This window comes from Narcine bancroftii, chromosome 3, assembly GCF_036971445.1.
Source record: "Narcine bancroftii isolate sNarBan1 chromosome 3, sNarBan1.hap1, whole genome shotgun sequence".
Lineage (NCBI taxonomy): Eukaryota > Metazoa > Chordata > Chondrichthyes > Torpediniformes > Narcinidae > Narcine > Narcine bancroftii.
The window spans coordinates 321,925,530-321,943,430 of NC_091471.1; the positions used below are offsets into that span (position 1 = coordinate 321,925,530).

General features: G+C 43.5%; 1 protein-coding gene across 1 annotated transcript in view; it reads right to left on the reverse strand.

The window, feature by feature from the left end:
- Positions 1 to 17,901, reverse strand: part of LOC138759091 (pyruvate carboxylase, mitochondrial-like) — a 403,275-nt gene that overhangs the window by 103,905 nt on the left and 281,469 nt on the right. Inside the window, exon 10 of the mRNA XM_069928989.1 lies at positions 7,703 to 7,847. Coding sequence (XP_069785090.1) covers positions 7,703 to 7,847 — 145 coding nt within the window. The remainder of the gene's footprint in view (positions 1 to 7,702; positions 7,848 to 17,901) is intronic.

A 17,901-nucleotide genomic window follows, 5' to 3' on the forward strand; every position in this document is an offset into this window, starting at 1 on the left:
TCCGGTCAGGATGAATACGGAATTTCTGGGGAATGGGAAAGACGAGGGAAGCAATCAGCTGCTGGCAGGAATTAGCAGGGCCAGTGGAGAGCATGAGGTTGCAACGTTTCAAGCCTACATCCCTTCTCCTGGCAGGTGGCCACATAGGAAGGTAGGGCGATGGGGGCTGTGGTGCCAGGGAGGTGGAGGTGTGACAAGAAGTTAGGAGAGGAGAATAGAGCTGAGAGGTGTTGGGAGGGAGGGTTGTCATTGGGAGAAGGAAGGGTGTGGGGATCTGGGGAAAGGGAGGATAAAGAGAAGGGAAGGAGGGATGAGGGGAAGGGAAGGCAGTGGGAAGGAAGGGGAGATTTTTCTCTCGTTCCCTGCACCATATGGACTACTTATTGGCCACAGATGGACGACATTGTCTGGGTCTTCACTGAGGCCCATGGGGAGTGAAGAGGTGAGCTCGGACAGAGCAGAAGCCCCCTCCCTGTCCCACGCACAGACTCTTTCACAGAGGGGAGTATGAGCATGTAAAGAGATGTGGGGGGGTAGGGGGGGAGGAGCAATGTTCATCAACTCACCCAGGTAGAGGGAGGAAGTCACGTGATGGAGTAGTGGCCGGACGGTGAACTCCAGCCCTCTCCAGAAAAGTCGAAAAAAATAAAGGAAAACACAAAGGCACAAAAATAAAAATTAAAGTAAAGTGAGTATAAAGGTGGAAAGAAGATGGCGACGAAAAAAGAAAAATCGAAACAAACGGTAAGAAGAGAGGAAGAGAAGACAACGGAAGAAGAAGGAGAAGGCCTTACCTGTTCGAAGAGGCCCGCGGTGGAGTGAGAAACCCGCTCCCTCAGGTCGGTAGAAAGTGGACTACAAAAATGGCACGCTGAGCCGAGTAAAAGTGCGCAACCGCGCATGCGCGACTCCTCACGCATGCGCGATGCGCAAGCAAATAAACACACCAACGGGAGGGGCGACCAGCTGGGGAGTCGATCTCCACAGCCGGCAATTACAGCTGCAGAACAGCAGCAGCAAGAGGAGAACACAGAAGACAACGAAAACAAGAAAGAAGAGAAGAAAAGGACAACAAAGAAACAACAGATGGCCAACCCAGAGGAAGAAGAAGAGGAAGAGGAAGAGTACAGTGAAATGGAAGAAGAAGGGAAAGGCAAGACAATGGATATACTTTCTCTTATTAAAGAATACATGGATTCATTTAAAGAATGGCAAGCACAAGAATTTAGTGATTTAAGAAGAAGAATAAACAGTACAGAAGAGAAAGTGAATAAAATAGATATGACCTTATCAGAAATGGGAAAAAGAATGGACAAGGTGGAAGAACGAGAAGCAGCACTAGAAATGGAGGTAGAGGACTTAAAAAAGAAATTAGAGGAATCTAATAAAAAAGTTATAGAGACACAAGAGCTGTTAGCTCAGAAAATAGATATAATGGAAAATTATAACAGAAGAAATAACATAAAGATAGTGGGCCTTAAGGAAGATGAAGAAGGCAAGAATATGAGAGAGTTTATAAAAGATTGGATCCCCAGGATCTTAGGATGTCCAGAACTACAGCAAGAAATGGAAATAGAAAGGGCACATAGAGCATTGGCCTTTAAACCACAACCACAACAAAAGCCAAGATCTATTTTAGTAAAATTCCTAAGATATACTACAAGAGAAAAGGTACTGGAGAAAACAATGGAGAAAGTAAGAGAGCACAACAAGCCACTGGAGTACAAAGGGCGAAAAATCCTTATTTATCCAGATATAAGTTTTGAACTCCTGAAGAAGAGAAAGGAGTTCAATACAGCAAAGGCGATTTTATGGAAGAAAGGGTATAAATTTATACTAAAGCATCCAGCGGTATTGAAAATATTTATTCCAGGACAGCAAAACAGACTATTCTCGGATCCAGAGGAAGCACGAAAATTTGCAGAACAATTACAAAATAGACTGAGAGATGAAGACATGTAACGAGAGTACAAAAGACTGCGAACTAAAAAGACACATAAGTTTTGAACTCCTGAAGAAGAGGAAGGAGTTCAATACAGCGAAAACGATCTTATGGAAAAAGACTATTCTCGGATCCAGAGGAAGCAAGGAAATTTGCAGAACAACTACAAAACAAACAGAGAGATGAAGACATGTAATAAGAGTAAAAATGACCACAATCTATATGTATGTGGGTAAAGAGGTATTTGTGTGTATACATATAGTGTGCATACATGAATGTATCCGTATTTAGAGGAAAATATATAGAGTATAGACCAGAATTAATAAGGGAAGGAAATGGAATAGAGGGAATAAGGAGGGAATTAAAAGATTGACCTTTGTTACATATGAAAATTGAAATCTTTTCTGGGGGGGGCTGGGTGGGGAGGAGTTACGGTCACTGCAAAATCAGCTGACGTTTGCGAGTGAATTCGCAAATCCAAATGGAGAGGAGAGATGTGGTTGTCCGACAAGGGATAAAGGACAACTCAGGAGGGGAAGGGGAGATTGGGGCTAAAGAAGTTTTAAATAGGAGAATAAGGAAAATGTTTGATGTTTTAGAAATGTTGTCTTATAAAGTGTTCAAAACAAGAAAGCAGAAATAGATAAGAAGGAAAGGTAATGATGGAGAAACGGAAAGGGAAGATAAACAAAGTATAAAATGGCTACGCTGAACTATATGACTTTAAATATTAACGGAATACATAACCAAATTAAAAGGAAGAAACTGCTAAATTTACTGAAAAAAGAAAAAATTGATATAGCATTTGTGCAAGAAACACATTTAACTGAATTGGAGCAAAAGAAATTAAAGAGAGATTGGGTAGGACATGTAACAGCAGCATCATATAATTCAAAAGCAGGAGGAGTAGCTATATTAATTAGTAAAAATGTGCCATTTAAAATAGAAGAGGAAATAATAGATCCAGGAGGGAGATATGTAATGATAAAATGTCAGATATATTCGGAGTTTTGGAATCTACTCAATGTATATTCACCTAACGAAGAAGATCAAAAGTTTATGTAAGATATTTTTTTGAAGATAGCAGATACGCAAGGGAACATATTAATAGGAGGGGATTTCAACCTGAATTTGGATTCAAATATGGACAAAACTGGGATAAAAATTAACAGAAAGAACAAAGTAACCAAATTTATAATTAAATCGATGGAAGAAATGCAACTTTTGGATATATGGAGGAAACAACACCCAAAGGAAAAGGAATATTCATATTACTCGGCTAGACATAAAACATACTCAAGAATAGACGTATTTTTGTTATCAGCTCGTATGCAAGATAGAGTAAGAAAAACAGAATATAAAGCTAGAATACTATCGGACCATTCACCCTTAATATTGACAATAAAGTTAGAGGACATCCCTCCAATAATGTATAGATGGAGATTAAACCCAATGTTACTTAAAAGGCAGGATTTTAGAGAATTTATTGAAAGACAAATTAAAATGTATTTTGAAATAAATACGAAATCAGTGAAAGATAAGTTTATACTATGGGATGCAATGAAAGCATTCAATAGAGGGCAAATAATAAGTTATGTTCTTTTTTTTTCTTTGGCTTGGCTTCGCGGACGAAGATTTATGGAGGGGGTAAAAAAGTCCACGTCAGCTGCAGGCTCGTTTGTGGCTGACCAGTCCGATGCGGGACAGGCAGACACGATTGCAGCGGTTGCAAGGGAAAATTGGTTGGTTGGGGTTGGGTGTTGGGTTTTTCCTCCTTTGCCTTTTGTCAGTGAGGTGGGCTCTGCGGTCTTCTTCAAAGGAGGCTGCTGCCCGCCAAACTGTGAGGCGCCAAGATGCACGGTTTGAGGCGTTATCAGCCCACTGGCGGTGGTCAATGTGGCAGGCACCAAGAGATTTCTTTAGGCAGTCCTTGTACCTTTTCTTTGGTGCACCTCTGTCACGGTGGCCAGTGGAGAGCTCGCCATATAATACGATCTTGGGAAGGCGATGGTCCTCCATTCTGGAGACGTGACCCATCCAGCGCAGCTGGATCTTCAGCAGCGTGGACTCGATGCTGTCGACCTCTGCCATCTCGAGTACCTCGACGTTAGGGGTGTGAGCGCTCCAATGGATGTTGAGGATGGAGCGGAGACAACGCTGGTTGTCCATTCAGAGCCAGCTCTTCAGCGCTTGACGTCCTGCTTTGCGGAAACTGCCAAAATGTTTGGCCTGGAAGTCAGCCTGAAGAAAACTGAGGTCCTCCATCAGCCAGCTCCCCACCATGACTACCAGCCCCCCCACATCTCCATCAGGCACACAAAACTCAAAACGGTCAACCAGTTTACCTATCTCGGCTGCACCATTTCATCAGATGCAAGGATCGACAATGAGATAGACAACAGACTCGCCAAGGCAAATAGCGCCTTTGGAAGACTACACAAAAGAGTCTGGAAAAACAACCAACTGAAAAACCTCACAAAGATAAGCGTATACAGAGCCGTTGTCATACCCACACTCCTGTTCGGCTCCGAATCATGGGTCCTCTACCGGCACCACCTACGGCTCCTAGAACGCTTCCACCAATAAGTTATGTAACCAAGATGAAAAAGGACTATAATCAGGAAACAGAGCAGTTGGAAAGGGAAATAGTAAATATAGAAAAAGAATTAGCAATGAAGGAAGATACAACTAAAAGAAGAGAATTGGCAGATAAAAAAATAAAATATGAAACACTACAAACATATAAGGTGGAGAAGAATATAATGAAGACAAAACAGAAATATTATGAACTAGCTGAAAAAATGCACAAAATTCTAGCATGGCAGCTTAAGACACAACAAGCTAAGAAAATGGTATTGGCAGCAAGGAAAAAAGACAAACAAATTACATATAATCCAAAAGAGATCAAGGAAAACTTTAGAGAATTCTATGAACAATTATACCGAACTGAAAACGAAGGGAAAGAAGGGAAAATAGATGAATTTCTAACTAAAATTGAACTACCAAAACTACAAATAGAGGAACAAAATAAATTAACAGAGCCATTTGGAATAGTAGAAATACAAGAGATAATAAAAAAATTACCAAATAATAAGACACCATGAGAGGATGGATTCCCAATAGAATTCTATAAAACATTTAAAGATTTATTAATTCCGCCCCTCCTGGAAGTAATCAACCAGATTGATAAAACACAAAGCTTACCAGATTCATGTAAAACAGCAATAATTACAGTAATACTAAAGCAAGGGAAAGATCCACTCACACCAGCGTCATATAGACCAATATCTTTACTTAACACAGATTATAAGATAATAGCTAAAATATTAGCAAACAGATTAGCAGAGTATGTACCGAAAATGGTAAATCTAGACCAAACTGGATTTATCAAAAAAAGACGCACAACAGACAATATTTGTAAATTTATTAACTTAATCCATGCAGTAGAAGGGAATAAAGCGCCAACAGTTGCAGTTGCTTTAGACGCAGAGAAGGCCTTTGACAGAGTAGAATGGAATTATTTGTTCAAAGTATTGCAAAAATTCAGTTTACCAGAGAAGTATATTAATTGGATGAAAGCATTATATAAGGGACCATTGGCGAAAGTGACAGTAAATGGATATGTATCAAAGCAATTTAACTTAAGCAGGTCAACACGGCAGGGATGCCCACTATCACCTTTATTGTTCGCGTTAGCTATAGAACCACTAGCAGAATTGATAAGAACAGAAAATAATATAAAAGGGATAAAAATAAAAGACAAGGAATATAAAATCAGTTTATTTGCGGATGATGTTATAGTATACTTAACAGAACCAGAACTATCAATAAAAGAATTATACAAGAAATTGAAGGAATACGGAGAAGTGTCGGGTTACAAGATCAACGTAAATAAAAGTGAAGCAATGCCTATGAATAATGCGGATTTCTCAAAATTTAAGAAGGAATTACCATTTAGATGGCAAATGCAAGCAATAAGATACCTAGGTGTACAAATAAATAAAAATCTCGGCCAACTATATAAACTCAATTATTATCCACTAATGAAAAAATTACAGGACGATTTAGAGCATTGGAAAGATTTACCACTAACACTAATAGGAAGGATAAACTGTATTAAAATGAACATTTTTCCAAGGATATTATACCTATTTCAGGCATTGCCAATACAACTGACAGAGAAATTCTTCAAGGAGTTAAAGAAAATAATAAGGAAATTTTTATGGAAAGGGGGGAAACCGAGGATAGCACTAGATAAATTAACAGAATGGTATAAACAAGGAGGCTTACAACTGCCAAACTTTAAAAATTATTATAGAGCCGCACAATTAAGATACCTATCAGATTTTTATCAAACAAGGGAAAAGCCAGATTGGACCAGATTAGAATTAGATAAAATAGGGGAAAAGATACCTGAACACATATTATATAAATGGGATGAAAAATTGGTACAACATAGAAGTTCTCCGGTATTACATCATCTACTCAATATTTGGAAGAAGATTCATGTAGACAGAAATAAAACAAATTATCAATTACCAAAACTAATATTGACGCAAAACAAGTTACTCCCTTTTACAATAGATAACCTTTCCTTTAGAGAATGGAAGAAAAAAGGGATTAAAAGAATAGAAAATTGTTTTTCAGGAAATAGATTATTATCCTTTGAACAATATAACTCAAGATAAATACAATATAACTCAAGATACAGGGCTGGCATATTACCAATTGAGATCCTACTTGAAGGACAAATTAGGAAGCAGTCTGAGTTTGCCAGAGGGAAGTAACTTTGAATATGTGATTACAGATTCAATGATAATCAAAAGATTTATAACAAATATGTATATTAAACTGCAAGAAAAGGAGAATGAGAAAACAAATGGTAAAACTAAACAAAAATGGGAACAAGATTTAAATGTAAAGATAAAAAAGGAAACATGGGAGAAGTTATGTTCTGGAACGATGAGAAATACATTAAATACGAGGTTACGTATGATACAATATAACTGGATACACAGGCTATACATTACACCTCAAAAGTTAAATAAATGGGACCCAACAGTATCTGATAGATGTTTTCGATGTAAAAAAGAAATGGGAACATCAATTCATGCAATCTGGACATGTGAGAAAGTAGAAAAATTTTGGGAAGATCTAAACCCAATATTAAATAAAATTACAGAAAACAATATACCAAAGAATCCAGAGATCTTCCTCCTAAGTAACATAAAAAACAAAGAATTTGGAATTGATTTGGAGGATGCACAAAAAAGATTTGTTAAGATAGCTCTAGCCGTAGCAAAAAAATGTATTATGTCAACCTGGAAATTGAAAGATAATTTGAAAATACAACAATGGTATATAGAAATGAATAAATGTATTCCATTAGAAAAAAATAACATATAGTTTAAGAAATAATATTGAAATATTTGAACAAATATGGGAGCCTTACATGAAACACAAAGCGAAAACCTACTGGGGACATTCACTACCTAAATTAACGGAAGGAGAAGGAAATGAAAAGAATTGACTCAGTGGAATTTCTTGTGTATTTTTATTGAATGACAACATTGTTTGACTGGTTTAATGTATCCTAGATTTTGGACTTTAAATGGACGGGAGGGGGGAGGTAGGGAGGGTGGGATGGGAGGAGGGGTGGGGGGAGAAAATGGCACTGTATATGTTTGAAAAGGAAAAAGTGTGTATCATGGTTAATGTGGTTTATGGTGTGAAAAATAAAAAAATTAAAAAAAAACTCACCCAGGTAGTGTAGCAATTTCTGGGCACGGTTCTGCCCGGGCCGCAGGAGCACCAGATCCGGGTTGCTGTCGATGAACTGGGTGTCCACTGATCCATAGAGGAACTGGTCATTACTGAGAACGTTCTGCAGGAATGGGATGTTGGTCTGCAATGGATAGAAGGCCGGTAAGTCCCAGTCCATTAGCTCCGTACCGCACACACACAAAAACACAATGAGATGCCATCTCGCTGTATCCTACGGCACACGGAAAACCTCCACAGCCATGTGGAGAGAGCAGAGTGTGTAAATGGGGAGCAGCAAAGGTGGAGGCCTCTGTAAGACTAACAGAAGGGGCTACAGTTTGTTTCAGCTGCGTTTCAACCTCACCCACCCCTCCCACGACCCTGATCTTCGGGCACCCGACAGAGAGATTAAGGGAGGGTCGATCGAGGGATACCCTCGCCACTCTGTTTCTAGGCCTGGCAAGATGGCTTTGAAAGGTCTAGGGAGTGGACAGACAAGGGTTTAGCTCAAGCTGATTTCCTGCTCCTCATCCAAGATCACCCGTGATGACCATGTATCACTGCAGAAGGACCACTGAAGTGCAATATGGAGGGTTTCCGGGAACAGTGGGCTCCCCAAGGGAATAACGGCATCGATAGAGATGAGAAGGATTCAATTTGAAATTTATGTTCTGTGGGCATAGTCAGGACTGATGAATATTCCAGTATTTGTCATGTTTGGATTAAAAAAATTTTAAAAAGTAAACACAGTAAGCACATTTCCACACCCAGAATGATACAGTTTACTGCATGTGTACAGAGCAGGAGAGGGAACGGTTTACTGCGTGTGTACAGAGTGGGAGAGGGGACGGTTTACCGTGGGTGTACAGAGCAGGAGAGGAGATAGTTTACCATGTGTATATGGAGCAAGAGAGGAGATGGTTTACCACGAGTGTACGGAGTGGAAGAGGAGACGATTTATTGTGTGTGTACGTAGTGGGAGAGGAGACAGTTTACCGCGTGTGTATGGAGCAGAAGAGGAGTTGGTTTACTGTGGGTGCACAGAGCAGGAGAGGAGACGGTTTAATGTGTGTACAAAGCGAAAGAGGAGACAATTTATTGCGTGTGTATGTAGCGGGAGAGGAAACAGTTTACTGTGTATGTACAGAGCGGGAGAGGAGATGATATACTGCATGTGTATGGAGCATGAGAGGAGTCGGGTTACCAGGTGTGTGTGGAGTGGGAGAGGGGACTGTGTACGGAGTGGGAGAGGAAATGGTTTAACATGTGTGTACAGGAGAGGAGATGGTTTACCACGTGTATATGGAGCAAAAGAGGGGACTGTTTACCATGTGCATACATAGCGGTAGAAGAGTGTTTACTGGATCTGTATGAAGCGAGAGAGGGGATGGTTTACAATGTGTGTACAGAGCAGGGGAAGGGTGGTATACCGTGTGTTCTGTGACACAGTATGCAGATATGTTTTTGGGAGATAAATTCAGAAAGGTTTGTTAGACTAGGACACAAACAGATCTTATTTAAAATACTGGAGCTCGGTTAATGCTGGACATATCGGCTCCACAGCTTTTACAAGAGCTTTGGAAAGTGCCCAAGTGACTTTCACTAGTGGATTGTTGTTTACAAAAAGGCAACAGATGAAAGAACATGTCAGAGCCGCTGCTGCCTGGAGCTGCTCTAGGAGGATCATGTGGTTTTGCAAGCAGAGAAAGTAAAACAGGCTTTCTCTCAGAGAGTGAGAGAGAGAGAGAGAGAGAGAGAGAGAGAGAGAGAGAGAGAGAGAGAGATATCACTTCTAGGGTTACAGCCAGCAGAAGCAGCTGGGACTGGAACAGGACAGGTTGGCAAGCTGTGGAAATCTCCACTTGGAAGACGGGTTTGTAAATGCTTTGTTCAGCCTGGTCAAAGCCCTTGTGGTTCATGCAAGAGGAGAGGACTGGCTGACTAATGTTTCACTTGGAATAAAAGAAACAAAAAGGCACGCTGTGGTGATTTGAAAGAAAGGTTAACATCTGGAGAACCCTGAAGGGGGCAAGTTTTGTCAGCAAGACACTGGAGTGGCTGATTAAAAAGGAATCAATTGTGGATGTCCTGTAATAACAAATCTCTCTCTGAAAACCAACAAGAACCTTCTTGAGCGGTAACCATTCACCTTTCAAGCACCAAAGGCTGGTGAACTTTATAAATGTTAAATTCTGTGCACAGTATAAGAATTGCCTGCAACCAGTGAACTTGGAGGAATGAGAAGTGAGTTTGGACTGTGAATCAAAAAACTTTTCTGAACTTGCACACACATTACATATATGTGCGCTTAGAATTAGAAGGGGATTAAGTTAGGTTAAGTAAGTCAAAAGTTTTAAGTTAAAGTTTGATTCTATTTTCATGTTTAAAGATAATTTAAAGAAACTTTTGTTTAAGTAACCATTTGTCTTGGAGAATGTCTATTGCTGTTGGGTTTTGGTGTCCTCTGGGCTCATAACAGTACAGAGCAGGAGGGATGATGGTTTACCATGTGCACAAAGTAAAAGAGGAGACAAATTATTGTGTGTGTACAGAGCAGCAGAGGAGACAGTTTAATGTGTGTGTATGGGGAAGGAGAAGAGACGGTTTATCTTGTATGTACAGAGCAGGAAAGGACACGGTTTACGTGTGTGTATGCAGTGGGAAAGGAGACAGATTACCATGTGTGCACGAAGCAGGAGAGTGGACAGTTTACCCAGTGTGTACTGTAATAGAGTATTTAGAGGTGGTTTGCGAGGAATTGTTAAAGCAGCTTGCACACAAACATTTTAAAACACAGAATTTTTGCAGGACATTTGCAGAATGCTTATTGCAAAAATGCAATAAAGTAGCAACATTCAGCAGTGAGCATGTGATCTTTGCAGGCAAGGGAGAACAGATTTGCTCTCACAGAGAGAGGTTGTGAAACTGTAACCGCTTTCAGGTGGAATCGCTTGGAGAATGAAGCTAAAGGGTGGCTGCAGGTGTCTGTAAAGGGACGTTCAGGTGGGAGCGTTGAAGGCAGTGTTCTGCCACATGAAAGGTCCGAAGCAGGTAGAGGTGCTGCGGAGCAAACACCAGCTCCTGAGTCGGGGCAGGGGCAGCCATCTGACAGCTTGCCTCCCCGCTGCCGACAATCCCTTCTTCACTGCCTGACAGCCACCTGGCGCGGAACTACAGTGCTGGAGTGGTCAGTGTGGAACGTCAGAGCTGGGTCGGCTGGTGCGGGACGTCCCAGCCCTGATGTTCCGTGCCAGGGGACTGTCAGGCAGTGGGAACTGCTAGGCACCTAAAAGCTGCGAGCCGCTTTGCCTGGTGCTGCTTTCAGGTGCATTGGGGGATTCTCCAAGCTGGAGAATATACCTACCCGAGGAGGGTTAGGTAAGTGCTCCTCCTGGCTGGGTTCTCCATTTTCAGGTAGCCACCCAACAGCCGCATTGAGGTAGAGTAGGCAGGTTTACATTGGGGTATTCTGGCCACCTGAAAGTGGCTAGAGAGAAAGGAGCCAGAAATCATTTCCAGAAGGACAAAGCTGGCAAACTGTTGGAAGACTGCCTGGTCAAAGGAGAAGACTGACTGTCTGAAAGGTGATCTGAAAGAATGAGGATCATCTGGAGAACCCTGAAGGGGGAAAGTTTCGTCAGCAAGATTGATTAAACAGGAATCAGGTGCAAATGTCCTTGAACAAAAGGAATCTCTTTCTGAAGGACCCCCTCCTGAGTGGTAACTATTTGCCTGTTAAGCACCAAAGACTGGAGAACTTTGTTAATGCTAACTTCTGTGCACAGTACAGGAATTGCCTGCAACCAGTGAGATTGGACTGTGATCCAAGAACTTTTCTAATCTTAAATACACATTACGCACACCTGCGCTTAGTATTAGAGGCGGGTTAGGTAGGTAAAGTAATAAGTTGGTTTAATTGGTACATGGAGGTGTGTATGGAGCGGGAAAGGGGATGGTTTACCATGTGTGTACGGAGTAGAACGGCCGATTTACCATGTTCAGAGTGGGAGAGGAGATGGTTTACCAGGTGTGTACGGAGTGGGAGAGGAGATTATATGCCTTTTCTGTACGGAGCGGGAGTGGAGACTATTTACCTTTTATGTACAGAGTGGGAGATGGAACTGTTTACCACGTATGTACGAAGCGGGAAAGGGGACAATTTACCACATGTGTACAGAGGGGGAGAGGAGTCGATTTACCAAGTATTTACAGAGCAGGAGAGGAGACGGTTTTCCATGTGTACAGAATGAAAGAGGAGTGGAAGAGCAGACGGTTTACTGCATGTATACAGAGCAGGCGAGGAGACAATTTACAATGTGTTTACAGAAAAGGAGAGGTCATGGTTTACGTGTATGTACGCAGTGAGAGGAAAGAGATTACAGGGTGTGTACAAAGTGGGAGAGGGGACGGTTTACTGGGTGTGTCCGGAGCAGAAGAGGAGAAAGTTTATCTTGTGTGTAGAGAACGGGAGATGACATGGTTTACATGTGTATACGCAGAGGGAGAGGAGATGGGCTAACATGTGTGTATGAAGCAGGAGTGGGAATGGTCTACCGGGTGTGTACAGACAGGGAGAGGGGATGGTTTACTGTGTGTGTGTACAGTGTTTGAGACAGGGCAGTTTACCGTGTTTGTGTATGGTGGGGGAGAGGAGACGGTTTATCACGTGTGTAATGGTGTGGCACAGGGGACATTTTACCATGAGTGTGCATGGTGCGATAGACGGGATGGTTAACCGTGTGTGTGTATGGTGTGGGAGAGCAGTCGGTTTGCCTTGTGTGTGATACTGTGAGGAAGAAATGGTTTATCGTGTGTGTATGATGTGGTAGAGGGAACAGTTTACCGTGTATGTATGGAGCAGGAAAGGGGACAGTTTACTACCTGTGTACAGAGGAGGAGAGGAGACAGTTTACCACGTGTGTACAGAGCAGAAGAGGAGACGGTTTCCCGCATGCGTACAAAGCAGGAGAGGAGACTGTATACTGTGTGTGAACGGAGCAGGAGAGGAGACAATAAATTGCATGTGTAGAGAGTGGGAGAGGGGACAGTTTACTGTGTGTGTACGGAGCAGGAGAGGAGACGGTATACCACGTGTGTATGAAGCAGGAGAGGAGACAATAAACTGCATGTGTAGAGAGTGGGAGAGGGGACGGTTTATGGCGTGTGTACGAAATGGGAGAGGAAACAGTATACTGTGTGTGTATGGAGCAGGTGAGGAGACAATAAACTGCATGTGTAGAGAGCGGGAGAGGGGATGGTTTAACACGTGTGTACGAAGCAGGAGAGGTGGCAGTTTACCGCGTATGTATGGTGCAGGAGAGGAGACGGTTTACTGCGTGTGTACGGAGCTGGAGAGGGGACGGTTTACTATGTGCGTACAGAGCAGGAGAGAAGATGATTTACCACGTATTTACAGAGAGGGAGAGGAGACGGTTTACAGTGTGTGCACGGAGCGGGAGAGGAAACAGTTTACCCACCTGTGTACAGAGCAGGAGAGGAGATGGTTTACCATGTGTGTACGGAGCTGGAGAGGAGACTGTTAATAGCGTGTGTGTGGAGCAGGAGAGGAGACGGCTTACCACGTGGGTACGGAGTGGGGAGGGGACGGCTTACTGCATGTATATGGACCAGGAGAGGTGACACATTACTGTGTATGTACAGAGCGGGAGAGGGGACGATTTAGCACGTGTGTACAGAGCAAGAGAGGAGATGGTTTACCGTGGGTGTACAGATCAGGAGAGGAAATGGTTTACCATATGTAGAGTGAGAGAGGAGACGATTTATCATGTGTGTGCATAGCGGAAGAGCAGACTGTTTACTGTGACTGTGGAGTAGGAGAGGAGACAGTTTACTGAATGTTTACGGAGTGGAAGAGGAAACAGTTTACCCACCTGTGTACAGAGCAGGAGAGGAGACAGATCCTGTAATCTGTGTACGAAGTGGGAGAGGAGACGATTTACCGGGTGTGTCCGGAGCAGAAGAGGAGATGGTTTATCTTGTGTGTCGAGAGTGGGCGAGGAGACGATTTACTGTGTGTGTACGGAGTAGTAGATGACACGGTTTAAGTATGTATACGCAGAGTGTGTATGAAGCAAGAGTGAGAATTGTTTACCGGTGTTTACAGACAGGGAGAGGTGACCGTTTACCAGGTGTGTACATAGTGGGAGAGGAGAAGTTTATCATGTGTGTGTATGGTGTGGAAGAGGAGATGATTTACTTTGTGTGTGTATTGTGTGGGAGAGGTGTGGGGAGGGGACAGTTTTCCACGTGTGTGTATAGTATGGAGAGGGGACGGCTTTCCGCATTTGTGTATCGTGTGGAGAGGGGATAGTGTGTGTATGGTGTGGAAAAGGGGACGGTTTATGTTGTCTGTGTATGGTGTTGGAGAAGAAATGGTTTACCGTGTGTGTGTATGTTTTGGGAGTGGGGACGGTTTGGTGTATGGTGTGAGAGAATGGGCAGTTTACGATTTATGTGATGGTGTGGTAGAGGAGAAGTTTAGGGGACGGTTTAGCATGCGTGTGTATGTGTGGGACTTGTCAGCCACAAACGAGCCTGCAGCTGACGTGGACTTTTACCCCCTCCATAAATCTTCGTCCGCGAAGCCAAGCCAAAGAAGAAGAAGTATGCGTGGGAGAGGGGATGGTTTACTGTGTGTATGTGCGAGATGTAGGAGAATAGACGGTTTTCCGTGCGTGTGATGGTGTGGGAGATGTGACAGCTTACTATGTGTGTGATGGTGTGGGAGAGGGGGTGTTTAACCATGTTTGTGTACAGTGTGGGAGAGGGGACGGCTCACTGTATGTGTGTGTGGTGTGAGAGAATGGATGGTTTACCATTTATCTGATGGTGTGGTAGAGGGGACAGTTTACCATGTGTGGGTATGGTATGGGAGAGGTGACAGTTTAGCGTGTGTGTGTATGGTGTGAGAGAAAGGACAGTTTACCGTGTGTGTATGTATGGTGTGGGAGAGGGGACGGTTTACTGTGTGTATGGTGTGGGAGAGGGGATGGTTTACCCTGTGTGTGATGGTGTGGGTGAGGGCGTGGTTTACTATGTGTGTGATGTTGTTGGAGAGGGGACTGTTTATGGTGTGTGTGTTTAAGGTGTGGGAAAGGGGGCGGTTTATGTTGTCTGTGTATGGTATGGTAGGGGAAAAGTTTTACCGTGTGGGTGGATGGTGTGAGAGAAGCGACGGTTTATCGTGTGTGTGTATGGTGTGAGAGAGGGTATGGTTTACTCTGTGTGTGTGTGTGTGTGTGTGTGTGTTGTGTGGGGAGAGGACGGTTTTCCATTTGTGGATATAGTATGGAGAGTGGACGGTTTTCCGTGTGTGTGTGTGTATAGTATGGAAAGGGGACGGTTTTCCACATGTGTTCATAGTATGGAGAGTGGACGGATTTCCGCATCTGTGTATAGTATGGAGAGGGTTGGTTTAAAATGTGTGTGTATATGGTGCGGGTGAAGGGACGTTTTACCATGTATGTGATGGTGTTGGAGAGGGGACAGTTTATGGTGTATGTGTATGATCTGGGAGAGGGGTCAGTTTATGTTGTCTGTGTATGGTGTAGGAGAAGAAATGGTTTACCATGTGAGTGTATGGCGTGGGAGAGCAGACGGTTTACCGTGTGTGTGTGTATGTTGTGGGAGAGGGGACAGATTACCGTGTGTGTATGTTTTGGGAGTAGGGACGGTTTACCATTTCTGTGTGTGTATGGTGTGAGAGAATGGACGGTGTACCAATTATGTGATGGTGTGGTAGAGGGGACAGTTTACTATGTGAAGGTATGGTGTGAGAGATGGGACAGTTTAGCATGTGTGTGTATGGTGTGGGAGAGGAGATGGTTTTCCGTGTGTGTATGTGGTGTGTGAAAAGGGATGGTTTACCGTGTGTGTGTGTGTGTGTGTGTGTGTGTGTGTGTTGTGTGTGTGTGTGTGTGTGTGTGTGTGTGTGTGTGTGTGTGTGTGGGGGGGGGAGAAGTGAAGTTTACCATATGTGTGTGTGTGTGGTGTGGGAGAGGAGACGGTTTACTGTGTGTGTGCATGCTGTGTGAGATAGGACGGTTTTCCGCATGTGTGTATAGTGTGGAGAGGAGACAGTTTTCCACGTGTGTGCATAGTATGGAAAGGGATTGTTTTCCACTTTTGTGTATAATATGGAGAGGTGTTGGCTTAACATGTGAGTGTATGGTGTGGTAGATTTTACTGTGTGTGTGATGGTGTTGGAGAGGGGACTGTTTATGGTGTGTGTGTGTGTGTGTGTGTGTGTGTGTGTGTGTGTGTGGTGTGGGAGAGGGGTCGGTTTATGTTGTCTGTGTATGGTGTAGGAAAAGAAATGGTTGACCATGTGTGTGTATACCATGGGAAAGAGAACAGTTTAACATCTTTGTCTATGGAATGGGAGAAGAAACACTCTACCATGAGTGTGATGGCTGGGAGAGTGGACGGATTGCTGTGTATGTGTATGTTGTCGGAGAGGAGACTGTACCGTGTGTGTGTGTGTGTGTGTGTGTGTGTGTGTGTGTGTGTGTGCACTTACAGTATGGAGAGGAGATTGTTTACCGTGTGTGTGTGTGTGTATGTAGTAGGAGAGGAGACAGTTTACTGTGTGTGTGTATATGGTGTGGGAGTGGGGTTGGTTTACTGTGTGAATGTATGTTGTGGGAGAGGTGATGGTTTACCATGTCTGTGTATGGTGGGGTGAGGAGATGGTTTACCGTGTGTGTGATTGTGTGGAGAGGGAATGGTTTACATTGTTTGTGTATGGTCTGGGAAAGAGGAGACGGTTTACCGTTTGTGTAAATGGTGTGGGAGTGGAGACGGTTAACTGTTTGTATGTATGCTGTGGGAGAGGAGATGGTTTATTGCATGTATGATGGTTTGGGAGAGGAGCGTTATACCATGTGTTTGTATGGTGTGGGAGAGTAGATCGTTTACCACGTGTGTGATGATGTGACAGAGGAGACGTTTAACCGTTTTTGTGTATGGTATGAGAGAGGGGACGGTTTGCTGTGTGTGTGTATGGTGCGGGAGTGGAGACAGTTTCCTCTGTGTGTGTATGCTGTGAGAGAGGGGACAGTTTGCCGCATGTGTGATTGTGTGGAGAGGAGACGGTTTAAAGTGTGTGTGTGTGTGTGTGTGTGTGTGTGTGTGTGGAGAGGAGACGGTTTAAAGTGTGTGCGTGTGTGTGTGGAGAGGAGACGGTTTAAAGTGTGTGTGTGTGTGTGTGTGTGGAGAGGAGACGGTTTAAAGTGTGTGTGTGTGTGTTTGTGTGTGTGTGTGTGTTTGTGTGTGTGTGTATGTTGTGGGAGAGAGGATGATTTACCGTGCGTGTGCATGGTGTGGGAGAGGAGACGGTTTACAGAATGTGTGATGGTGTGGGAGAGGGGTTGTTTTATCGTGTGTTTGCATGGTGTGGGAGATGCAGTTTACTCTGTGTGTGTGTATGGTGTGGGAGAGAACATTTACCGCTTGCATGGTGATGTGAGACAGGAGACATTTTACTATGTTCATGTATGGTATGGGAGAGGGGACAGTTTACCACATGTGTGATGGTGTGGGAGAGGGGACAGCTTACTCCTCTGTGTGCAATGATGTAGAGAGGGGACAGTTTACCACATGTGTGATGGTGTAGGAGAGGGGACAGCTTACTCCTCTGCGTGCAATGATGTGGAGAGGGGACAGTTTACTGTGTGTGTGTGTGTATGGTGTGGGAGAAAAGACGGTTTACCACGTGTGAAGGTGTGGCAGAGGGGCATTTTACCATGTATATGTATGGTGTGGGAGAGAAGACGGTTTACCGGATGTGTGATGATGTGAGTGAGGAAATCTTTTACTGTGTTGGTGTATGGTATGGGCAAGGGAACAGTTTACCGTGTGTGTGATGGTGTTGGAGATAGGACAGTTTACTCTGTGTGTAATGATGTGGAGAGGGGATAGTTTACCATATATGTGAATTGTATGGAGAGAGAGAAGACAGTTTACCGTGTGTGTGTATGGTGTGGGAGAGGACATGGTTTACTGCATGTGTATTGTGTTGGAGAGGGGACGGTTTATGTTGTCTGTGTATGGTGTGGTAGAGGTGATGGATTATCGTGTGTGTGTATGGTGTGGTAGTGGAGACAGTTTACTGCGTGTGTGATGGTGTGTGAGTGGAGTTGGTTTACTGTGTGTGTGCGTATGGTATGGGAGAGGAG